The sequence below is a fragment of the Protopterus annectens genome, chromosome 11.part0, assembly GCF_019279795.1.
Source record: "Protopterus annectens isolate FY-2018-M chromosome 11.part0, PAN1.0, whole genome shotgun sequence".
Lineage (NCBI taxonomy): Eukaryota > Metazoa > Chordata > Ceratodontiformes > Protopteridae > Protopterus > Protopterus annectens.
The window spans coordinates 395,204,801-395,232,227 of NC_056745.1; the positions used below are offsets into that span (position 1 = coordinate 395,204,801).

The 27,427-nt window shown below is 36.0% G+C and overlaps 1 protein-coding gene across 4 annotated transcripts in view; it reads left to right on the top strand.

Annotated features, from left to right (window-relative positions):
• The window catches only part of LOC122815412 (serine/threonine-protein kinase PAK 3), a 1,296,647-nt gene that overhangs the window by 1,225,718 nt on the left and 43,502 nt on the right, over positions 1-27,427 (top strand). For all 4 annotated transcript variants that reach the window (XM_044087883.1, XM_044087885.1, XM_044087884.1 and 1 more), the window contains one exon: positions 12,558-12,695. In XM_044087883.1, the coding sequence (XP_043943818.1) occupies positions 12,558-12,695 (138 nt within the window). The remainder of the gene's footprint in view (positions 1-12,557; positions 12,696-27,427) is intronic.

The following is a 27,427-nucleotide window of genomic DNA, read 5'->3' on the forward strand; positions in this document are numbered from 1 at the left end:
AATGAAAGTTACTAAAAATGACTAGTTAAAACACTAAGTAAAGAAGATAATGAGAATTTGGAGAAAAATATATAAATGTGAAAGAGATAAATGAAACATTCAAAGGTAGCAATATGGCTACAGCTACAGGACTGGTTGGTGTTGAATATCATATATATAATGATGTGGAAAATTGGCAAAAATCCTTTTTGTGGCAGTATTAAATGCATGGTTAAAAATAGGTATGTTAGGTAAAGGGATATGCATGACAATCTTGAAGTTTATATACAAAAAAGGAGATAAAGATGATATAAAAATTTGGAGACCAGTAGCATTACATAATATAGACTATAAGATGTCTATAAAAATAATAACTAAAAGACTAACAAACAAAGTAGATAAGTTACTTGATCAAACAGTTTTTAGTAGAAAGGGAACGGAAGTAAGGATTTATTAAGGATAGTAAAAGAAGTAATAGATGATATTGTAAATAAAAAGGTGGAAGCTAAAATTATGGTAGGAGGTTTAAGTAATGCATTTGATAAAATACCATATGAAGCCTTATGGAACATATTAATGGCTTATAACATAAATGATAGGATAATAAAAGTAATTAAGTCTGTGTATGAAAGAAATAGTGTAAGAATAATTTTAAATGGATGGTTAAGTGTGGAAATTAAAATATGGTGTGGTATAAGGCAGAGATGCCAAGCAAGCAGCACTATTTTTTCTTTAGTTATGAATGTAATTGTTAATAAAATCAATAGAATATAAAAAATGGAAGGATATAAGATAATGGATGAAATACAATTGCCAATAATGTATATACATGCAGATGACATAGTGTTAATCACTAAGAACAAAGAATGGATGGAAGAGACAATTAGAAAGTTAACTAAATTTTTAAAGTTACTTGGCTTATGTATAAATAAGGAAAAAGAAAAAGTTTTAGATTAATGAGGAATATAGGAGATCTACAGTTCAATGTAAAGAATTTAGATATGTTATGAATAGTATTTGGATCAAGTGACCATAAGAAAAACAATGTGATAAAATTCTTCAGGAAATTAGAGATATATGCACTTTTTGGAAGTCATTTAAGTTGTCATACAAGAAAAAATTGTACTTGATAAATTATGTTTTATTAGGCAAGTTAGCATATGTAGCAAATATTTACATGATACTAACAAATTACAAAAACAAGCTAATACCCTTATATTTTCATTCATATGAGTTCTAGATTAAATCCAGTGAGATGAGGAATTCTGAATGTAAAGGAAGAAGAAGAGGATTGATGTTAATAAACCCAGTTGTTCATGTGGTTTCACTGAATTTGTATAAGTCTTTAATAAGTTATAAAAGAAAGAATAGGACTCAGAATACATTTTGTATGATAAATATAAGTGTTTAGGGGAAAAATGGAGATAGGGAAAAGACTGAAAGGTTATAGCGATGAAGATATAAAGGAATATCAAAATAAACATTTTTTATGGAAAACAAAAGTGAATATAGTTGAAAAAATAGGAAAGAAATGTATTTGACTATTATGAAGCAACATTTCTTTATTTTTCCTTCGAAATATTTACAGATGAAAAAAGAAAGCTATTAAAATGTGATTTATGTGGTGTAAGAAAATACATGAATGTAAAGATTTTCTGTGGAGATTATCAGTAGGTAAATTGCCTGATAAGGCTAATGTGCCTTATAAAAGGAAACAAGAGAGGATATTTATTCATTGCATGGCACTTGAAACAACAGAATATGTATTCTTAAAATGTTCTAAAGTAAATAAACTATGAGAAAAATATGTAAAAATAAAATGCTGAAAGATTTTGAAAAAGTTGAATACTTAAACATGGACATATTTGAATATGGGTATTATGGTAATAAAAAACAAAAATATGTGACATAATTTGATAAAATAATTTATATTTTATGGACATCATAGACTGAGAGACTTAATGAAGTAAAGTTCAATGGAAAATCGATGTTAGCAGAAATTCTAAAGAAAATGCATTTTTGACTTTGAAAAAAGGGTGGGGAGTGCTTACTAATGTAAAATTGTGTTGTATTGTATAAAGGTGTAAATAATTGTAAATAATATAAATAAAGTATATAATATATATTCTATAAATAATATATATAAGTGGTGCTAACCAATAAAGAACCCCTATTTTTTATTGTTGTGGGTGGGACCTATTTTGGAGACATACTTTCTGTTTCCTTTCCATTCTCAGAGCCAGCCCAAAGAAACAGAAAGGCAGATGAAGAGAGAAGCAGATGATGGAGTAGGGAAAGAAATGAAGGAGAAAGCAAATATCAAGACCAGGAATATGCATGGGATTATGAGGAAATGTTTCAAAGAAACCTGAGATGAGTCAGCAAATGATTGATGTACTAGGAGGGTTGTAGGATGATTTCATTAAAAAAATGGTGGTGCAGAGTGAGCCAAAAAATGAAGGAGATGTTTCCTGGGGGAATTATGGAGAAAATACAAAAGGAGGATGCAGAGATAATCCTGAAGAATAGTGGTGAGATAGAAAAGAAAACATATACAGAGAAAGTAAAAGAAGGCAAAAATAGAGTAGCAGAAAAGAGGGCAGAAGAAAATGAAAAACAGAACTACATGGTAAGGATTCAAAATAAAGAAGACAATGAAATCAACAAGTATGAATTGTGAAACAATTTAAAAGCGCCTTTGGGTATAAAAGCGCATGAGGCAAGAACATTTATTCTCATTAACTAAGAGACATTTTGTGACATTATATATGAGACTTTTTTCAATGGAAAATTTTCTTGGAGAATATGAAAAAAAGAAAGACTATAACCCATGGAATCTGTGTGTGATAAAAACATTTAACAGGGAAACAAAAAGAAGATCCATGTACAATTTCAAACTGAAGTAGAAAGAGAGACTTTGAAAGGACATTTACTAGGTTTATGTAAAGAAGTTCTGGACTTTGCAAAAGTTTTTGCCAAGAGGGGTTTATGATAAATGTGGAAGGGAATAAGGGTGTTGTAAAATACTGGGGACCACCCAAAACCTTTTTTTTTTTTGGAAAAAAAGGGTATTTAATAAATAACTGTAACAAACAAAAATGTTATATTTGTAGGGAAAAGGAGTATGATGCAAAAAAGTTTGAATTTAAATGTTATAAATGTAACAAAATTGGACATTTATGGATGTAGTCAAAAATGAAAATAACAGTAATGAAAATGAAGAAAGAGAAACAATTTTAGAAGTAGTAGAAATAGAAGAAAAATTATATGAGAAAAATAATAAAGAAGATATAGAAGAATGTTCTGAAATAAGTGAGGAGCAAGATGTGAACTGGGAGGTAATAAAAGAAAAAAAAAAGAATTCTATTGGTTAAAGGGTAAAAGACAGGGAAAAAAATTAATGGGATAAATACAAAAGAAAAAAGAAAGAAAATGGATAAAAAAGAATATATCTAGCTAAGGACTGGGGGTTGGTGTAATGGTTAAGGTGTTTGACTCACACACACACACACGCACACACACACACACACACACACACACACACACACACACACACACACACACACACACAAGGTACAGTGTGTGATTCTTACCTTTGGGAATTAAATTGATTAGGCTTGGAATAGCCTCTCAAGAAAGCTAGCCAAGTACTAAGCTATGAATTTATGAAACAATGATTCTAAGGAAAAGGGAAAATGAAAATTTTAGAGTGCTTTCTGTAAATGTGAATAGGATTAAGAATATAGTAAGAAGGATAGAAATTTTGGAGTGGTGTAATATATGTCATGTAGATGTATTTATATTAGATGACACAAGACTTTTAACAAATGAAATATTACAAACAGAAAAGCTAGTGTGAGGAAATATAATCTGAAATTTGGGAAATGAGAGACATTCTGGAATAGCTATATTCTGTAGAAATACAGTAAAGATATTAGGTGTACTCTTAGCAAAAAATGGGAAGATTAACCATTGCAGATTTAAAATGGAAAGAACAAATATATATAGACTTATAATGTTATATGCTTATACTAACTGTAAAGAAAGGGAAAATTTAATCCATCAGATTTTATACTGTCTAGTCATGAATATAACAATAACCCATGCCTGGGTGTGGGTAATGCTGGATTTACCCATGGTTGGTGTGGTTTGGTCACGATGGCAAAGCCCGAGTGGCCAAACAAAGACAACCGTGGGTAAATCCAGCATTACCCACACCCAGAAGTGGGTTATTGCTATTATACAAAGACATTATTTAAGAAAAAAAATAATTAGTTTTCTTAAATAATGGCATTGTATAATGCCTCCTTGCTGCCCTTCCGCAGCTGTCTGGTATTCTGCGGCAGTTCTGATGTACTGCGCATGCGTATGCTTACGCAGTACATCAGAGCTGTGGGTGGAAGCAACATAGAAAGCAAGATCTCCATTGCTTTTTATAAACTGTCTCTCTATGTTAAAGGAGTGTGTAAAAAGCAACGGAGATCTTGTGTTCTCTGTTGCTATAAAAAAAGACATACTAATGGAAAAAGTCTGGGCGACCGGACCTTTTTCCATTAGTATAAGTCTGATTTACAACGTGCATGCTGACCAATCACCATGCACATTTTGGAATATTAATGGGGGGTCATTGTATAATATGAATTTTATAACAGTAGACTGTAAATGTGATTTAAGAGGCAAGCATAAAAAGAAGGAAAACAATATAAGAACAATGTTAGAAGTTATGAAATATGGTAAGTTAAAACTTTGGGACAAAAATTCATGGACATACAAAAGGGGTATGTATAGAATCAAACTAGATTGCTTTATATTATCAAAAGGTTTAGTTATAGAAGAAGTGGAGGTAGTTGAAACAGGATTTTCTGATCATCTTGCACTATGGATACAGATAGAAAATAAGGAATATATACAAATAGGCAAATGAATAAAAAGGAAAAATGAGAATGAAGAAGCAAAACAGTTATGGAGATATTGTATTAATGTGAGAACATTTTATATAAATTAGTCTGAATTATGGATGATAGTTAAGGAAAAATGTAAAAAGTGTTTTTACAGTGGCAATATGATGTGAGACAATTATAGAAAGAAAATACAAAGGAACATATAATTATGCATTGGAAGAACATAATGATAGAAAGTACTTGACAAAGAGAATAATTATCTGATAGAAATCAAGAACAAATTCAAGAATTGTTATATAAGCAAAGATATTTTTGTAAGGAAATAGAGAAGAAGAATCACGTTTCTTAAGCAGATTAGCAAAGGAAGATGGCAGTGTAATGAGAGAAATAAAAATGTAAAAGGAGAAACAGAAAGAAATCAGGAAAAAAGTATGAAAAGTGTAATACAATATGTACAAGAAATGAATCCAAAAGGAGAACTTCCATGGAAACAGAAATAAACCAACAAAACTAAAAGCAGTTCACAGTGTTTCAGCATGAAATTGCAAACAAATTGCTTCAACAGTACGTATAATACAGAAATTGTCTTCTGAGTAGACTCACTGTAATCCAAGACTGAATCTTAAATCAAGTCCAATGTAGTACCCACAAAATGAGACCAGCTGTTGTTACATTCTCATGCAAATCCACCAGCAGTGAAAGGAAGTCCACCAATATATGATCCAAAGTCCATTAAAACAGAACGTTATTATTAACACCACCAAAAAATAAAATAAAGTAAAACACGGGAGCAGGTTTAGTGCTTTTGTCCTTACAAAACATTTGGACTTCTTCAGAATCTGCAATCTTTTAGCTCTCATCTCTTTTTATATGCTATGGTTAATAAGATTTAATTAAATAATCATTTCATGGTTTGTGGTTTCTTAAAGGTACATTAAACAATGTGCATAAACTGTATAAATAATATAAAAATACAACAATATATGTGAATATGTATACAAGTGACCAAATAATGTTTTATAAAGCATCTTCTTCGTCACTATATAATAAAAACTTTTAAAAACACTTTAAGACAATGTACTACAACAAGACTTATAAATAGAACTCCTGGTTTTACCAGGTGGTCTCCTATCCAAAAAACTAACCAGGCCTGGCTCTGCTTAGCTTTCAAAGTCAGCCCTTTCAGAATGGTGTGATTACAAGTGCACTGTTTGAAAATGTGTTCTTAAACTAAACATTCATGTTAAAAATCCAAAACTTTTAAAACAATAATCATATGAAAATAAAAAAAAAACTTTTTTATGAAAACTTCATCATCGGAAAAATTTAAATAAACACTTCATGAATAAATTTTTACAAGAATTTGAACCATAGTAAAGCACTTAATATAACATTCCATACAATTCTCATAAATCCAATGCTTTTATTTTTCACACAGGCATAATAGAAGTGTGTTCATTTAATCATAGTAAAATGGTGGCATTACATCTTAACTGCCACTCCAATTATTTCCTTTCCAGATCCAATTCCCATGCACCATTCCTATTTTGCTTGTCAACTTTATCCAAAATCCCACACTTAAAACATCTGTACTTGTCATAATTTAATGTGCCTGTAAAGTGCGTTGTTTTGATTTTTGGTTTTAATTGTGTTTAAGTGCTCATAAATTCTCTTTTTAAAGGCTCTTTCTGTTTTCCCAGTGTAGTAACTGTCACACTGGGTATATATTCCAATATAGACTACCCCTGATATGTTACAATTTGCATACCTAAGTCTGAAAATCATGTCCAGTGATATTAAAAATAACTACTTCTGTTGTAAAATATAAGGGCAGGTATTACACATCCCACACTTTCTGGTGCCTTTACTAAGATAAACAGAACCAAATTTCGGTGGGTGCTCAAACCAAAATTTCAAATTGTTGCCTGTTTTGTTCACAAATAATGGTTTGTGTCCTACTATACTATATATTTCATTATAGATTCTGAACATAGCCCAATTTCTAGTAACAATGTTACTAGAAAATAAAAATTGATGATATAGAAAAATAATGTAATGATAAAACATTACTATATAAAACCATGGGAACAGATGAAAAAAATCAAAGCTATAAAAATAAGAAGCTAATGGTGTAATCAGAAAGCAGAATGTCAAGATTTTTGTGGAGACTGGTAATAGATAAATAGCCAGGAAAAGGAAATATGCCATATAAAAAGAAAAGAGATAGAATGTGTTTACATTGTCAAGAAGAAAATGATAAAACTACAGAACATGAATTTTTGAAATGTAAAAGAGTTATAGGGAAAACTATGTAAAGAAGATTTTTTGAAGATATAAAAGAAGTGGATAAAATAAACATGGATATGATTAAATTTGGATATTATAAGAACAGAAGTAAAGAATATGTTAAAGGAATAGATAAAAAGTTATTTTATGCTATCTGGGTTATATGGAATGAAATAAATAAATTATGTTTAATGGTAAATGGATTTTAGCAGCAATATTAAGTAAAATCAGGTGGTGGTTATAAAAAGGGGAGTTGGGGCTCTAATAGGAGTGAAAAATAAAAACACAATTGTAAAGGAAATTGTGACTATGTATAAACAGTTTTGTATATTTACATATTTGTACATATATAAATACTTATAAATATGTAAATATGTTGTGAATAAGGCATATTTTTTGTGTATAAATGAGGGACCCCTACTCTTTTTGATAGATGCTGTGGGAACTTCTATATCCACCTGAGCTGCCACTCACGCAAGCATATGGGGCCTCAGTTTAATATTTCATCTAAAGGGCAGCACAGTCAGGATTGCAACACCCCCCTCATGCTACACTGCCATGGAATCATTTATATCCAGTTGAGCTACTACCAACTCAAGCAAGTGGGACCTCAGTTATCCACTTGAGCTACTATCAATTCAAGCAGATGCGACCTCAGTTATCCAACTGAGCTACTACCAACTCAAGCAGATGGGACCTCAGTTTAATATCTCAACCAATGGAGAGCACACTCAAGAGTTCAGCATCCCCCATATGCTTCACTGTAGTGTCAGGAATTGATCTACCTGGTGTGAGAGTAGAACCCACAGGCTTCTGCACCAAAGGCAAGTGTGCTACCTTTTGCACCATTGACACTGACAACATAATATGTGTATAAGGTGTACATCACCTCTGTCCTCAAGATCTTGCTATTCTAGAATAGAAACATTCAAAGCAACCTCCATTCAAAGAACCATGGATAGTATCATAATGCAACAAGTAATGCACAACTAAACTAAATGTATGTTATGGAACAACCCACGTGTACTTTGTACAGATAGGAAAGCAGTTAAGTAGTGCCACTCACAGACCTGACAACTGCTTGATTACTGACCAAATACAAATAGCAGTGTTGCAGGATCACTATTGTCAGAGTGAATTATTTTTTTCTCCAGTGAATTGCACTTTAATTGTTAGAATTGTTTTCATAATTTATTATTTTATTATTTTATTTTTTTATTGTTAGGCTGAGTTCAGGACAGACATCATTGGTGTGCAGCTTCTATTAATTTGTGGAACTCAATCCTTTGTTCTGTAGTCTGTCATTTGGGAAAACTTGTCTTCCAGGCCATCTTCTCTACAAGAAGCTATTTTCAACTTCTTTTTTTAGCCAAAGGTCATTTGCTGCTGTGGTTCAAGTAGCATCCTGCCATCACCCAGAATGATACCATAGTACAAGAACAAAATGATTGACTTCAACAATTGGTTAAGCTTCTGGTGTCATTCTAAGGGGATCCAGTATCTGTCTGCCTGGGATGACATGATCGGCAGACCACGATGCTTTGCCAGAGATGGCCTGCACCTGTCGGCCTAGGGATTCGGATACTGGCTAAGGCTCTTGCCACCCCTATAGTACCTTTTTTAGGCAAGGTTCAAATGACAAATTCACCACCTTAACAGGTACAAGCAAGCAAAATCTGAGGGTAATGCTACTCAATGCTAGAAGTCTAAACTTCAAAATGCATTCACTCGAGGCACTCCTTAAAATGGAGAACATCGACATCTGTGCAGTGACAGAGACCTGGTTCAAGGCTCCAGAGAGCACCTTTGCATTACCAGGCTATAATTCATAACACACCTTTTGGCCACCTAACCTGGACCAAAACGCTAAAGGAGGAGGAGTATCCATATTCATTAAGGATATCCACACCTCCAGGCTAGTTGCTAAGCATAATGCATCTGAGATTATCCAAGTGCAACTGACTTGGGGCAAGACCGCAATCCAAGTTGTAACTTGCTACAGATCTCCCACCATGCCCCAGGATTCCCACTCCTCATTTCTTGATACTGAAAAACAAATGCTTGGTGCTGATACCCCAACCAGAGAACAACGATTGAGAAGCCACAAAAACAAAAGAACTCTGGAACGGTGCTGTTATGTATCCAAAAATTTTAATAAAACTCTGCCATAAAAAACATACAAACTTCTGAGAGGTAAGCGCTTTCGGGTGTTAACCCTTCATCAGACCCTGATGAAGGGTTAACACCCGAAAGCGCTTACCTCTCAGAAGTTTGTATGTTTTTTATGGCAGAGTTTTATTAAAATTTTTGGATACATAACAGCACCATTCCAGAGTTCTTTTGTTTTTGTGGCTCATTTCTTGATACACATGAAAATATTAGGGTACAACCCAACACCTTAATAATGGGCAATTTCAACTACCCCACCATTAAATGGGAACACTACTCATGTACCAACTCTTTTGCTCAACGTTTTCTGGAATTCATAAATTCCAATGCCTTGGATCAACTTATCCACATCCCCACCAGGGGCAGCAATATCCTAGACCTGGTCATTACCAACATGGGTGACCGGTGTTCCACAACAGAGGTCAAGTTCCTCGTTGGTCAGATCTGACCACAAACTAATCACCCTAGACATCCACATCCCACCCCCAACCTCCATTAGGGAAACCACCGTAAAAAATTTCTCCAAATCCAACTTCACGCTTTTTAACACACAAGTCTTCAAGACACCCATGCAGATGGACAATAGAGGTATGACTGCTGAGTCCTACACAAATGCACTTTATAAGCACTTATACGAGTGCATGGATCGTGCTATCCCTAACAGAACCAAGATGCTATCCCCCCAAAAAAGGAAGCAAATCTGGTGGTTCCCTGCCATAAACAAACTCTACAAAAGAAGAAAGAAACTGTTGCAAAAAAAGAGTAAAATCCCATTAAGAAAACAAAATCGCCTCCTGACTCTAAAGACAACCATAAAGCATTCTATAGTTATGTCAAGAATCTCAGTGGCAACACTCAGATCTGCTCTAAGTTACAGCACAATGGCACTAAATATACAGAACCAACTGATATTGCCAACATCCTGGCAGATAGGTTTAGTGCTAACTTTACCCCCCCCTCACCCCCTAAAGAGCCCATCTCTATACCGGAATAATGCAAAGTTCCTGTAATCATGGCTGCACAGGTAAAAACTACACTATCCAAAGCCAAGAACACAGCATCCATGGGACTTGACAACATCCCAGGCTGTGTTCTACATGAACTACAGAATGAACTGGCACCCCACTTAAGCACCATGTTCAGTCATAGCCTCACCTCAGTCATTGTGCCCACTGAATGGTGCACAGCAACGGTTATCCCACTCCACAAAGGGGGAGCCACCACGGACCCCAGGAACTACTGCCCCATTAGCCTAACGAGCCTGGTCTGCAAGGCCATGGAAGGTATCATCATAGATCTTATACACAAAGACATTGGTAATCTCCAACCTCTGGACCCCACCCAGTTTGGGTTTGTAAAAGGCAGCTCATGTCTCCTAAACCTGATAGACTTCTTTGAAGCAGTCACCAAAGCCATAGACGAGGGTAAGGTGGTTCACACAGCCTATCTTGATCTCTCCAAGGCTTTTGACACCATACTCCACTCTGGAATTACAAATAAACTCACTTAACTAGGTATAAATCCCTATGTCACAAGATGGGTTGCCAACTGGCTTAGTGACAGAACCCACACTGTGAAAGTAGCAGACTCCAAAACTGACGTCAGACCAGTGACAAGTGGAGCACCACAGGGTTCAGCCCTGGGTCCTCTCCTGTTTGGTATCTACTTTTCTGAAGTACAGGCTAACACAGAAGGTCTTTGGCTAATGAAGTTCACAGATGACTGCAAACTAGGAGCCATAATCAAAACTCCTAACAATGTGGACATCCTACAAAAGGACCTCACGGAGACAGATGCCTGGTGTCAAAGCCATGACCTCAAGCTCAATGCCAAAAAGTGCATTGTCATCCCCTTTGGTGAAAACTCTGTACCCATGAGCTACCACATAGGTGGTAGTCTACTTAACACAGAAATTGTGATGAGACCTTGGGACACAGGTGGACAATAGTCTCTCCTTTGATAATCACATCACCACAGTAGTCACGAAGATCCTTCTATGTGGCACACCTCATCAGAAAAGGTTTTTCATCCAGGAAAAAAGAGGTCATTGTTCCCCTCTACTCGTCACTCTAATTAGACCCATTATAGTGTACAGCGCCCCTTTTGGTATGTACTACACAAGACATCTGTAACAACTGGAAAGGCCACAAAGAGGATTACCGGCCTCAAACAGATGCCCTATGCAGACCGTCTCAAAAAACTCCAGCTTTACTCCGTCGCATATTGTCTACTCAGAGGCGATCTCTGCCTAACATACAATGCTATGTCAACCCAGAGCTATAGGACATGCTCCACTTAAAGAAATCCCAATTTCTCCAAGATACACGCTCTAGGGACCTAAACCTTGTCACTACAATAAACAGAACATGCTGGAGGGATATATTCCTGTCCCAGACACTTCCCATATTCTGGAACAAACTACCTATCTATATCAAAGAATGCTCCTCATTAGCACTCTTCAAGAAAAATCTTGATGATTGGATGGGAAATAGGAAATTCACTCCGGGGATCACCTCTGTGGCTCTGCTTGACAGGAGTGCAGGAAAATAATTTTCTTGGATGGCGAAAGCCAGGGTACCTTTTTGGCTAGGCTTATAGAGGCCCTAGGGCCAATAGCCTAGTACCTACCTATGGACCTATGACCCTATAAAAACAAGCACCCTTTTCCATGTTACAGTACTTTAACCAGAGCAGTTGACAAGTGCTCCTAAAAATATCTGATGTGATATAAAGTGGCCATCATGTTTTGAGTGCAGAAAATCATACTGTGTGAAGTATTATGTGATATTAACTTGCTTTTAGGTGAAAAAACATTGTTTAACTTACTCTCGTAAAAAATTCATTATGCAGTTTGATGTAATACATGTCAGAGGTTTGATGAGTTATTTATCAGTCAGAGATATCTTAACAAGAATATGACTTGAAAAGTATGTAAAAAACTATGGCAAGAGGATTTAATGTTATTTCAGTTAGCCGTTAATGGCCATTGTTGTCCCTGTTCCTCTACCACTTATACATTTTGCAAATTATTACATGAAAAATCCACTGGACTACTTTTTACAAACTTCTTTGGGTCAGTCTTTATGAAATGAATGCTGCTCATAAAGCTAGCACACAAGGTTGTTTAAGCAAGTAACATGGAAATGATTGTGAATGTAGTAAAGAAAAAATTATAAGAGACTTTTAGGCTACTTGAGCATGTAATCTCTTATGTTCCTTTAGGCATTGTATTTGATTGCAACCAATGGAACACCAGAACTCCAAAATCCTGAAAGACTATCCACTGTTTTCCGAGATTTTCTAAATCGATGTCTTGAGATGGATGTGGATAGGAGAGGATCAGCGAAGGAGCTTTTACAGGTAATGGCAGTAGGACTGAAGGTGCACTGTTGACACAAGTTTGTTTACAGCATGATATTTAAATGGAGGTAGTTCTAATCTTCTTTAGGGATTAAACTTCTCTCTCAAATGGAAGATGATTTTAAATACTTTACAGCATGGTACAGCATGCACCATTCAGAATAGGAACAACATACATGACATTAATTTCAATGTACTTGAGGATTGTTTATTTTTCTTGTAGTCTTTTTTATGTAGTATTTCCATAGTGTTGCATACTGAAATGGCATGCCAGAAACAATCTCATATACAGATCTCTACACACGCACTTATTTTAAAGCTATGCTCGTAACTATCTTTCTATGATGTTCTAGTTTTATTCCTGCATTCCTGAATTAAAAAGAATGTACTGTTACATTGGGCATGCTCACTAATTTACAGATTGTCTCTGATAACCAGAAGTAATTCATTTTAGTTCCATTAAGCCCACTGAGAACCCCACTATTCTAATTTCAGAAGACAGAGCAGTAAGTTCGAAATTGTGTAGCATGTTATGCAGAGTGCTAATACCAGTACCCCAGCACAATCCCAGATGTACATGTTTAAACTGCAGTGGTGGTGTGCAGAATCTTTTCAAACTCCTAGACAGTAGCGAGTATATATTATGTCACTGTGCGTCTTTTCATTTAAAGATTAGATTTTTTTTCAAAGAAAAAATATGTTTTTTTCATTTTATTTGGTAAATATTCTTCCCCCTATTTCCCATAATGCTCAGCTATTTTTTTATAGTAAAAGTCTGTAGTACATGTATCTGTCTTTTGCAGTTTACTCCACAGTCAGATATTGAATCTGTCCTTGAAAAACCTCTCTCTGTTAAAAAGATTCAGAGTTGCAGTTTCCATTTTTTTGTATTTATCTAACTTCTTTTTTCTGCTGAGACTGACAAATCCACATACAAACTTTAGATGTATTTAAAAATGTATTTATAAAAATAGAGGTTAGTAATCTGGAGTTTATTCTAGAAGTATTGAAGACTGTAATTTTTTTTAAACCACGTGCAGTTTCTTTTAAAAACCATTAATTGTCCTCTCAACTTCACCTTATACATGTATTCATTCCATTTGCAAATGATAACATAGAACTCTTTCATTTTGAGGCAATGGTAGTAACATAACCTGCTAGTTGCAAGTACTTGATATAGAAAAGAAAAAATGTACATATTTTGTTCAAAAAAATAAAGAAAAATCGTATAGTGCTACTTCGTTCATGCCTAACTGTACTCCCCATCCTGTTTCTACCACCTCATTCTAACTTTTTGCCAGCACATACCAGAGCTGCAGGACTGCCATTTTGTTTAAACAATTAACTTGAAACTGACATAAGTACAAACCTGCTTCTTTGTACCCTTTCTTATGTCTGTACACATAGCAGGACATCGATACACTGAAATGCAGCATGCCTCCACTTGATCTGTGCCATCACCATGACCCAGTTTTGTCCTGGAGGGAGATTTGTAGCTAGTATGAAAAGAATAATTTGAAATTGAAGTTTTCCTTCTTTCTTGCTTTTTAGTGCTTCTAACAATTGATTAATGCCAGCTCTGGTTGATGATTAATCACCGGTGTCCCTAAAGCATTTTACAACTAGTTGCAGTAAGCAACATTGTACTCTTGATGGAAATGGGTCTGTGTTTAACTGTCAAATGACATTTCCATGGAACGGCTAAACGTCGAATCTTATCAATCAAATGTTCATTCAGTGAACATTTTATTTTTTCACCAGAGAAAGTAACTAGTTAGCCAACACTTCCCTATCTCATACAACACAATATTTGAAACCTACCCAGGTGGAGGGCTTCACCCCACACACCCCCCAACTATATATACCAACTCCAAGACCACACTACGATGGGGAAAAGGGCAGATGGGGAAGTGTTGACCAACTAGCTACTTTCCTGTTTGCTGAAATGAATGTTCACTGAAATGAACATTTGATGGATAGGATTCGATGTTTAGCCATTCAATGGAAATGTTATTTGACGGTTAAATATAGGACTAATGAAAACATACTTATTTTCGGCAGTGCAAGGCAAATCATGCAGTTTTTCTTGTCTCTCTCTTACCAAACATTGTAGTATATATGCAATATATATAGATATTTGGTATTTTAATCATTGTTTAAGTGAGCATCCATTTCATGTGGATTTCCTAGAAGGAACATTTTTTTTCCTACTAAAGTTTCAGGCAGTCAAATGTTCATGAGTTTATTCTTGCCTCATCTATGACAGCCTATTTAACAGTAATGTAGCTAGTGGCTTTAGTTTAGGCTTTGGGTTTATTTTTTTTCAAAAGTCATGTTTTTGGATACATTATTATAGGAATATTTTATACGTTCAGCACTATTTTATTTGAGTAAACTTGGTGAAAAGAAATATTGTGTTAGAGTTCCCATCACTGAGCTAGTATTTGCTGTGTGGAGGTATGGGAAAAGATATTTGTTTGAATATAACATAACTTATTAAATTATCTATTGCGTTTGCTATTTAATAAAGAGCAAGTGTCTGTGAAAATTCTTAACCTTCTCCCTTTCATTTTTCAGAGTACCTGTAGCTTTAAATAATGTTGGGTTTTGAGCATAAGGTCTCATATTATGCAGCCAGTAGATGGTATGCTGTACAATAGCCTTGTGATAGTTTAATATGGTTGAGGCAGTTATGCTTCAGTTGATGAAAGCTGATAATAAAATAATTAATTCCAGTGAAGGATTATTTCAGTAGGATTACATGCATGAGCAGTCTCCTAGTTTGCAGACACTCAGAAACATGTAAGTGACAGACTTGTGGGAATGGAAAACATTGAATTAAGTCAGAAGAGTGCTCATTTTGTTTTATTCTGTGTATGGGATAAACCATCTTAAATAAAATATGTGACTTCATGTCCATTCTCACAGAGGAAAACATTACTACTTAATCCCCTCTAACACTGCCTGGCTGGTCATGCTTTTTCAGGCCATGTGAATGGTGAGTGTATTAAATTATGAATTACTTAATGTGGACATCAGTAGAATATCTGTGCAAAATAATTACATTCAAACCCTTTGTTGTAAAATTTAGGTTAAATGTTTCCTCATTATCTGACTATATCAAAACACACACTAACGTGTACCTCTAATTCTTTCACCAGCCCGGGACCCCAACTTTGGAACTCTTTTTCCTGTTACATTTATAGAAGTAAAAAAAAAACTTCACACCAACACTACCATGTAAAGCAACAAAATAGCAGATCACCTGGGAGCATCAAGTGCTGGGGGATGCCTGGAGAAAGTGATGTCATTGCAGAAAGTGGTCACATGATTGTTTTTTGCTGTAAAATGTCATGTGAAGTATGTAATAGTTTCTAATGAAGTTTCAAACTATTGAGATGAAAGCACTTATTGGATGTGTGTATGTATATACAGCCAAATTAAAGCTATAGTAACCATTAGGGCAGAATATATTATAGTTCAATCAAGATTTTAAAGAATTAATCTATGTAAACATATATACAAAAGGAATAATGTATATATATATATATATATATATATATATATATATATATATATATATATATATAAAATAACTTCCTACAACAATCATGCATATACAATATAAATAAAAAATATATATAAAAATAATTTAAATTAAATTAATAAAGCATCTACAATCTTCCTATAACATAATAAACATATAAAATGGTATACATTCTCTTATTATACCACATATCCCTGTGTATATAAAACAATTAACTTATATCATCCCACAACAATAAAACTAATGAAAAGCGCAGTCACCCATCTAATTCATCCTCAGTACCCATTCAGTCCGGGTTTATATAAAGCTCCCAAATAGTTAATCCATAATCTTTCTTTTGATTGAACTATAATATATTCTGTTCTATTGGTTACTATAGCTTTAATTTGGCTGTGTATTTAACTGAAGAGGGAAGAAATGTAATTACACACTGAGGACGCTAGAGGGTGAAACCAGATATTGGTCTGTATGGTAGTCTGTACCATATTTTTCACTAACTTCACTGCTGAGAGATGGTATAACAAGTAAAAATACTATTGAGCTATTTTAGCTCACTCAAAAGTGTTCCCAGACTTGTTTGTTTTGCCTGTATTGGGCATTTTACAACTAGAAGCTTTGTTGGGCTGAGTGCTGGTATATTGTTTTGGTGTTGTGTTTACGAACGGGAGCACCCCTTTCAACACGCGCACTGCTACTTTTGGATTCTTGTATTGTTTGTTGAGTGCTACGTTTCAAAGTGTGCTATCTGGTGGATATTATATTAATTTTCTACTATACAAGAGTGGAATGAGAGTCATGGCAGTTGGTTATGGTGATTTGCGGACTTTTATTGGAAACCTTTCTTCGAACAAAGATGACAATTCATCATATGAAGACCAGAGAACACGGGAAACTATTGGGACAGTAAGTGAGGTGAATACCAATACTGAAATGGAGCATGCATTTAAAGATTTGACTTTGTGTTCTAAAAAATTTTGATCTACAATGTGGCACATTAAACTGTTGAAAGCATATTTGAGGGCTAAGATAGCTCCACAGGGTTTATGGATATATGTTGAACCTGGGGTTGAAAAAGAGGACATTGAATTTATGTCAAAATTGTAGTTGGTGCAAAATACCGCTTCTAGAATGCTTATTGAACTTTTAATTTTACATTATGATAAAACGCTAATAGAGACTAATATAAAGTTAGACTCTAACCTTCTGAATGTTCAGCAATATGAAAAACAAAGTGGATATAACAAATTGTATGATATGTATGTAGAACAAATGAATGGTTTTGATAGTGAGTTAAAAATGCATAAATTGAAAAAGTTTAATAGGGACATGAATGATTTTAAAAATGACAGCATATACGTGGAAACAAATGAAAAGGGCAGTTAGATTTTCTGGAACTGTAAATAAATCTAGTCATGAAAAACACAAAAGGGGAAAATCTATATTAAAACCAATGCACACTGTGTTATATAGACTCTAATGCCTCAGAGATTTCCTCTAATCCACCTAGTACAGACACTTTTGAGCAGACATCACCAGTACCTAAAAGAACTAAAGGGAGAGAGGGCCCTTTAGGAGAGGGGGGTGTAAACATCAGAAAGCAACCAGATTTGAGACTGGAAGTGGTGGAAAAGGTTTTCAGGGATGCATTGAAGATACCAAAGTAACTGAAATTTTTCAGCAAGCCAATTTGATTGTTAATTTAACTGATGTGGAGTTAACAAAAAATGAGAAAAGTATGTTAAATAAAGGCTTGAACTATGTACCTTCGGCTTTTGTCTCTGAATATGTTATAAATACTGATGTTAAGAGATTTTGTAGGTTGCTAAATTTGAAAATTTTTTTTGCTAAAATGGATGGAAGCTGTGCTCCACCCCCTGAATTTAAGGTAAAACAATCTAACTTCAATCTGCCTTATGAAGCTAAGGTAAGATTATTTGAAGAACTAGTCCTGAGAGATTTACATAGTCAACAAACTGTTATTTTTAAACATCATGGCTCGAACCTCAGTCCTGATGAGAGACAAGCACTAAAGAGCTTTAGGGCTAATAAAGATGTAATAGTTGTTAGGGCTGACAAGTGGGATGCTATCGTCATTTGGAATACTTTAGAATATACTAATGAAGTAATGAGAAATCTAAGTGAAACCAAGTTCTATTGTAAACTAATTCATGACCCCACTAAAGAATTTAAAAGAAAGATAGATGGTATACTTTCTTTCTATAAGGAAAAGGGAGTTATTACAGATAGTTTATATAACAAACTTTTGGTGACTGATTCAAAAAATCAGAATTTTTACATCCTTCCCAAGATCCATAAGACGATAGATTCCCCACCAAGTAGACCTATAATCTCTGGTAGGGGATTTTTGACTGAATCTATTTCAAAATATTCAGAATTTCAGTTAAAGCCCCTTTTGGTTATGGTTAGAGCCAGATTAAAGGATACTAACAAGTTCCTTCAATTGATGGATAACCTACAAGTTCCTGTCAATTCCTATTTATGTACCTTAGACATACAATCATTATATACTAATATTCCTCATACAGGTGGGATTATGGCAGTTAGATACTGGCTTAAGGAATATGGGAAATATTGTGAAGAACATAGGCTCATAGGTAGGTACTAGGCTATCTGCCTGAGGGCATTTATAAGCCTAGCCAGAGTGTGTCAGCTTTCACCGCCCCATTGATTAATTAACTGAGCCTCTGTCAAGAAGAGCCAATGAAGTGATCCCAGGGGTGTATTTTCTGTTACCCATCCACTTGTCAAGGTTGCTCTTGAAGAGTGTTATTGAGGGACTCTGCCTAATGTAGTTAGGAATTTTGTTCCAAAGCATGGGGAGTCTCTGTGGCAGGAATCTACCCCTCTGGCATGTTCTATTTATTAAAAACTTAACAAAAATAACACTGCTGCAGCTGGATACACGAACAGTTCCAGTTTATTTAAAATAATTCCACAAGTTCAGATTGAGCGCTTTCTTCCCTTTGAAAAGGGATTTCATCAGAATCTACCATTTCCAATCCAATTTCCCCTTAAATACTAAATTAATAAATTACATCATCCAATTAACTACATAAAGCAACACATTCCTTATAAACTTTAAAATACAATATATCATTGTTAAAAGTAAACTGCTATAACATTTTCTTCATTAATACCACTTTTGTAAAACCACATTATATACTTAAATGTAATAATTTAATAAAAAAACTACACATAAATTATTTATAAACTGACTACAAACTTCTAAATGTGAATTATTTCATGAAAGCTGCTTTTTTGTGTAACAAGGGCTTGATGGAAATTTTGTCCCAGGGTCTTGGCTTGCCTGTAACTTAATTTGCCACCTTACCTCCTTTTCCTCAATGTGACTTCTATAGTCACCTCCTCTTGGATTTTGTGACACTCTTTCCAATATAGCAAACTCAAACTCAGAAAAACTCGGGCAAACAATAGAATTCTTATATAATGCATTATTCATGTTATTAGTTAATATTTGATACGTGTGTTCATATATCCTGTCCCTTGTTTGCCCGAGTTTTTCTGAGTTTGAGTTTGCTATATTGGAAAGAGTGTCACAAAATCCAAGAGGAGGTAACTATAGAAGTCACATTGAGGAAAAGGAGATAAGGTGGTAAATTAAGCTACAGACAAGCCAAGACCTTGGGCTTAATGACAAAATTTCCATCAAGCCCTTGTTACACAAAAAAGCAGCTTTCATGAAATAATTCACATTTAGAAGTTTGTAGTCAGTTTATAAATAATTTATGTGTAGTTTTTTTATTAAATTATTACATTTAAGAATATAATGTGGTTTTACAAAAGTGGTATTAATGAAGAAAATATTTTAACAGTTTACTTTTAACAATGATACATTGTATTTTAAAGTTTATAAGGAATTGTTGCTTTATGTAGTTAAATTGGATGATGTCATTTATTAATTTAGTATTTAAGGGGAAATTGGATTGGAAATGGTAGATTCTGATGAAATCCCTTTTCAAAGGGAAGATAGCGCTCAGTCTGAACTTGTGGAATTATTTTAAATAAACTGGAACTGTTCGTGTATCCAGCTGCAGCAGTGTTATTTTTGTTACGTTTTTGGTGATTTTCAACACTGGTTGGGCTCTAGTTGGTGTTATTATGTTCTATTTATTGTTGTGGCGAGGTTTAGCTTACTAGAGCGAGTGGCTCGCAGTGACTTGGATTTCTTTAGGTGGATCATGTCCATCAATTCTGAGTTGGACATGGCTTTGTAAGTCAGGCAGAGATCACCTCTGAGTAAGTGATATGCCACTGAGTACAGCTGGAGTTTTTCCAGTCAGACTGCATAGGACATATGTTTGAGACCAATAATCCTCTTGGTGAGGTACTTTTGTGGCCTTTCCAGCTGTTGGAAGTGTCTTGTGAGGTACATCCCAAATGGGGCATTGTACTCTATGATGGGTCTGATGAGTGACGAGTAGAGGGGCACTATAACCTCTTTATTTCTAGATGCAAACCCTTTAGTAATTAGATGAGCTACATAGAAGGATTTCCTAACTACTTTGGCAATATGATTGTCAAAGGAGAGATTACTATCTACCTGGGTCCCCAGATCTCTTATTACCTCTTCTGTATTAAGGGGGCTGCCACCTATGTGGTAATTCATGGGTGTTTTGTTTTTCCCAAATGGGATGACTATGCATTTTTTGGCATTTAGCTTGAGACCATGACTTTGACACCAGGTGTCCATTTCAGTAAGGCCCTTTTGGAGAATGTCTGTGTCAGCCAGTGAGTCAATTATGGCTCCCTGTTTGCAGTCATCTGCAAACTTGGTTAGCCATAGTCCACTTGTGTTTGCTTGTACTTTTAAGAAGTATATGCTGAACAGTAGGGGTCCCAGGACCAAGCCTTGTGGGACACTACTTGTGACTGGTTTAGAGTTGGACCTGGAGCCCGCTATTCTTACCGTATGTGTTATGTCTGTAAGCCAGTTGGCAACCCATCTCGTGACGTAGGGGTTTATGTTCAGGCTGGTGAGTTTTTCGATAATTCCCGAGTGGGGAATGGTGTCAAAAGCCTTGGCGAGGTCAAGGTAGGCTGTGTGAACTACCTTCCCCTCATCTATGGCCTTGGTGACTGTCTCGAAGAAGTCAACCAGGTTTAGTAGGCATGATCTGCCCTTAACAAAGCCGAACTGGGTCGGGTCAAGTATTTGGAGGTTCTCAATGTCTTTGTTAATGAGTTCCATGATGATGCACTCCACAGCCTTACAGACCAGGCTAGTCAGGCTTATGGGGCAAAAGTTACCAGGGTCAGTTGTGGCCTCTCCTTTGTGGAGCGGAATAACCATTGCTGTGCACCATTCTATGGGCACGTAGCCTGTGGAGAGGCTGAGGTTGAACAGTGTGTTTAGGTGGGGGGTTAGTTCATTCTGTAGTTCATGCAAGATGCAGCCTGGGACACCATCTGGCCCCACTGATGCTGTGCTTTTGGTTTTTGAAAGAGCTGTTTTCACCTGTGTGTCTGTGATTTCCTGGACACTACACTTTTCCAGTATTGCTGTGGGCCCTTTTGGGGGTGAGAGGAGGGTGAAGTTTGCACTGAATCTGTCTGCCATGATGTTGGTAATATCAGTGGGTTCGGTATATTTTGTGCTATTTTGTACTAGCTCAGAGCATATCAGCAAGTTGCCACTTAGATTCTTGACATAGCTAAAGAAGGCTTTGTGGTTATCTTTCGAATCCTTGACTATTTTTCTTTCAAAGTTAGCCTTGGAGAATTTTATGAGGGACCTTAGTTTATTACTGATACTGATCAGGGATGTCTTTCCTTCTTGGGATTTGCTTTTTTTTTCTGAACTAGTTTCCTCCTTCTGTTGTATAGCCTGTTTATGGCTAGGGTCCACCAGACTGGTTTCATTCTCTTAGGGGAGTGAGTCTTGGTTTTGCTAAGGATGGCACAATCCATGCATCCTTGTAGGTGCTCACAGAGTGCATTTGTAAAGGTTTCTGCATTTTGGGCAGCGTTATCCTTTAGCATGGGGGCTGTGAAACTTACCACCTCTGTCTTAAGTAAGGTGAAGTTTGCTTTAGAAAAGTATTTTACCGTGGTTTCCTTAGTTGGGGGTGGTGGTGGGGTGTGGACATCCAGCGTGATTAGTTTATGGTCTGATCTAACCAGTGATGGGTTGACCTCTGGTGTGGAACACCTGTCGCCCATGTTGATGATGACCAGGTCCAATATGTTTTCCCCTCCGGTAGGGGAGTTTACCAGTTGATCCAGGCCATTTGAGTTGATAAATTCCAGGAAGCACTGGACCTGGGAGTTTGTACTTGAGTAGTTTTCCCAGTTAATGGTACGGTAATTGAAATCGCCCAATATCAGGGTGTTCAGTAGGACCTTCATGTTTTCCAGTGTCTCCAGAAAGGCAGAGTGGTGGTCCTGGGTCATGGAGGGTGATCTGTAGCAGGCCACAATTTGCATTGCAGATTTGCCTGATGTTAGTTGCACATGGATGATCTCAGAGGTATCATGCTGCGCAACTAACCTGGAGGTGTAGGTATCCTTGATGAATATGGATACACCCCCTCCTTTTATGTTTCGGTCCATGTTCTGTGGCCAAAATGTGTGGTATGAGTTGTAGCCCGGTAGTACTGAGGTGCTCTGTGGAGCCTTGAACCAGGTTTCAATTACTGCACAGATGTCGACGTTCTCCATACTGAGGATTGCTTTGAGCGCATGCATTTTGAGATTTAAACTCCTGGCGTTGAGTAGCATAACCCTCATTTTTTTATTTGTGCTGTTTATGGAGGTGGGTTTGACTTTTGAGCCTTGCCTACAAAAGGCACTATGGGAGCAGCAAGAGCCTTGGCCAGTATTCGAAAGCCTAGGGGTGACAGGTGCAAGCCATCTCTTGCGAAGCAACTAGGCCTGTCGAGCATGTTGTCCCAGGCTGACAGACACTGGATCCCCTTTGAATGACACCAGAAGCTTAGGCAATTGTTGAAATTGATCATTTTTTCTTTATACTGCGGTATCATTCTTGGTGAGGGCAGGATGCTACTCAGGGTGAGGGTCATACCCGCCTGGGCTACATGATCAGAGAGCTCTTTTCATGTAGTCCAGGGAGGTACATCTCAAGTCATTCACACCAACATGAACAATGACAGAGTCATATTTGTACTTGTTCTGGAGTGATCTGAGTGCTTGTGTTATGTGGTGGATTCTGGCTCCCAACAGGCAGCTAACAGTATCCTTCTCCTTGTCCAGCCTAGTGAGTGGGAAGTCGGTGTGCCTGATTATAGACTCACCTATTACTAGTGTGTTGGGTATGTTATTTTGCCTTAAGGGCTGTGATTGTGCGGCACACTGATTTTGTGTTTTATGTGTTGTCTGGTTTGTGACGGGAGGTGCAAGTTTTTTGGGTGTCTACTTTGGACGTCTGTGATGCTTTTGCAGGTTTTTATTTAGAGCCTCTGAGTATGATTTTGTGTATTTATATGTATTTTTTGCCAGTGATGGTTTAGTATGTCTATGTGAGGCTAGATGTGTGGTGCAAGTGTTAACCTTCGCCTCATGACAGCTTGTTCCAGTCTTGGGTGCAGAGAGCTTAGCCTCCAATTTAGCTATATAATTGCATCTCTTGCATATGTTAATGTTTTGTGGTAGGAGGAGCGGGTTGTCTGTGTACATGAGGCAGTTGTAACATTGCTTCAGGATACCCAGGTTCACCAGCTGGACTGGAGAGTATACCTGAAATTGCCCTTTGGTCATGTCTGAATAGTAGGGTTAGCTGCTTAGTCACTTGGTTGGTGAGGGGTGAATAATGAGCCTTGCCCTGCTTGGCAATCAAGTGTCAGGGTATATTAGTGCTTGCTATTAGGTCTGAGCAAGTGCTGGACTGTAGGATGCTTTTTAAGTGCTTAGGTTGAGAGTTAGACTTCTTTCAAGGGAAAAGCTAAAGAGGAGACTAGGTGGAGCAGGGATAAATTTAGCCCTAGCTAACCGGCGCTGCCCGGACATGCAAAACCATGCAAACGCTGTTTTTACAGCAGAGAAATGAAAGCAATAGAAATTAGCCCAAAATGGCCCACAAACTACTAATTTCTGGGCTGGAACCACTCCTCCAGGGACAGATGGCTGCTCAAAGCTTCCTCTTTCACAAGTGAACAGAGAAACCTCCCTCTATCTAAGTAAGGTATGGGCAACTCAGAAAATTGTAACAGCCCTGAATTCAGCACTAGCCTGAAAACTGGACTATACCAGCTTAGAAAGGTGGAAAACAATGAAATTTTTTTTTGAAAAGATAAGGCAAAAACAGTAAAAATACACTTACAACAGCTTTAAACGACTACAAACAGTAAAAAATACACTTAAAACAGCTTTAGATGACTACAAGCAATCAGAAAAGGCTTTTAAACAAATTACCCAATTAACCAGTAAAAAAAATCTCAAAACTGAGCCCTGTTCCTGTAGTCTTCAATCAGGCAAGTTCTAACTGCACATTCCTGCCACTGTGGTGCAGGGGAACCTTCTCCGAAAAAGAAGGCCTGGATTTGTGCTCAAGTTATACAATCAAAGCTATATTCAGCAGACCTGGATCTAGTCTATGCTACAGCAAACAAGGCACACCAATTTCAGTAGGAAACAGTTCAAATATGCAGGCACTATAAGCCTTTAACCAGAAATTCCCAGCTCAGAAGGGCAGAGTCCAGCCTCTCCTCCCTCAAGAGTGCAGACCACGAACATTGTGATTTTCTTATAAAGATGATTAGTTTGGTACTAGAACACAATGTGTTTTATTTTGAGAATGATTGTTATCTGCAGATAAGTGGCACAGCAATGGGTACAGTATTTGCCCCTGTCTATGCTGACCTTTTTATGGGCTTCATTGAATGTAGCTTGATATATGGAGATCACAATATCCATCTTAAATATTTAAATATGTGGCGCCATTTTCTGGATGATTGCTGGGGAATATGGACTGGTACAGTGAAAGACTGGCATATATTTGTAGAATACCTGAACTCTAATGAGTTTAGTATGAAGTTCACAGATAGAATAGAACCATGTACTATTGACTTTCTTGATGTGAACGTGACAAAGGTGCTGGATGGTACTATGGTCACAACATTATATAGGAAACCTTTTACAAAAAAATGCCCTTTTAGAAGCCAGTAGATGCCATCCTAAACATATGATTACTAATATACCGATGGCTCAGTTTCAGAGACTGCACCACATTTGTAGTAATGATGATTATATAAATGAGGCACAGGACATGAAGGATAGGTTCATAGATAGGGGTTATGATAAAGCCCATATTAATTTACTATGTGATAGAGCTATACAGCTCAAAAGAGAACCATTGCTGTACATTCCATGATCAGATGATACTAGGGTAAACCCTTATGTTGTTCCTAAAATTAGATTTGTGACTACCTATGGTACCAATACTTATCAAATTAAAAAAGTCATAAATAGACATTGGAATATTCTAAAATCAGATGATTTACTGAATCAATGTCTTGATGATGTTTGTTCCTTTAGCTATAGAACTGATAAAAACATTGGTGAATTTCTATCTTGGTACAAAAAAATGGATAAAAATTGTGATCATAGACAGGATGGGCCTAAGGGAAGCACCTATTGTGGCAATTGTACATATTGTAAGGTCATTTCATAAACAAAATGTTTTACCTCAATAAATACACCCAGAGTATTTGAGATCAGATATTTGATTACTTGTCAAACAAATGGGTGATATATATGGCCAGATGTCAATGTGGTGCTTTCTCTGTGGGTCAAACTTCTAGGTCTTTTAAGACTAGAATTGCTACTCATTTGAGTGATAGTAATTGTAGAAGACCTAGAAGTGCTCTATTTAAACATAAACTTGAACATGATACGGCCCATTTTGTGTTTGTAGGAACTGATATGGTTGTGGGGTTACATCTTTCTGATAATAATAAACACAAGATTGTGGACAAAAAAGAAAGATTATGGATTACCAATTTGGGAGCTTTATATAAACCTGGAATGAATGGGTACTGGGGATGAATTAGGTGGGTGACTGCACTTTTCATTAGTTTTATTGTTGTGAGAGGATATAAGTTAATTGTTTTATATACACAGGGATATGTGGTCTAATAAGAGAATGTATACCATTTATATGTTTATTATGTTACAGGAAGATTGCAGATACTTTATTAATTTAATTTAAATTATTTTTAGATATATTTTTTATTTATATTGTATATACATGATTGTTACAGGAAGTTATTTAATATATATATATATATATATATATATATATATATGCATTTTCCTTATGTATATATGTTTACATAGATTTAATCTTTAAAATGTTGATTGAACTATAATATATTCTGTCCTAATGATTACTATAGCTTTAATTTGGCTGTGGATTTAACTGAAGAGGGAAGAAATGTAATTACACACTGAGGATGCTAGAGGGCGAAATCAGATACCCGTCTGTGTCGTAGTCTGTACCATATTTTTTACTAACTTCACTGTTGAGAGATGGTATAACAAGTAAAAATACTATTGAGCTATTTTAGCTCACTCAAAAGTGTTCCTAGACTCGTTTTTTCCCTGTATTGGGCATTTTACGACTAGAAGCTTTGTTGAGCTGAGTGCTGGTATATTGCTTTGGTGTTTTATATATATATATATATATATATATATATATATATATATATATACATTTATTTTTTAATTACTTTTTTGCTCATTAAAAGTGCATTTTTTATCTTCTTTGAGAAACAATACACGCATTTTGTGAATTTACTTGAATGAATATATGGAGTGAACTGTTGGGAACTGTAAGGAACACAGAGAGGGGTTTTATTATGTAGATTTATAGATGTGTCATCTGTTTTAGTAACACTTTTTAAAGATTGAACTGCTTGTGAATGCCTAGGCAACATCATCATCAATAACTTGACTTGTTCCTTCTGTGATATTTGGATTAGACTGTCCTGCTGTCCATGGTGTCTAATTCATTTACTACAGCATAGTGATAATTTCACTAGATTCTTTTAGAGTTGAAAGCTTTCCCTGTTATTCTTCTGCTGTTCATAGGTGTGTACTAGGCTAATGGCCCTGGAGCCTTTACATGCCTAGCCCATAGGATTACCCTGGCATTGTGCCACCCTGTGTATGTTATATTTGTCTTCCGGGT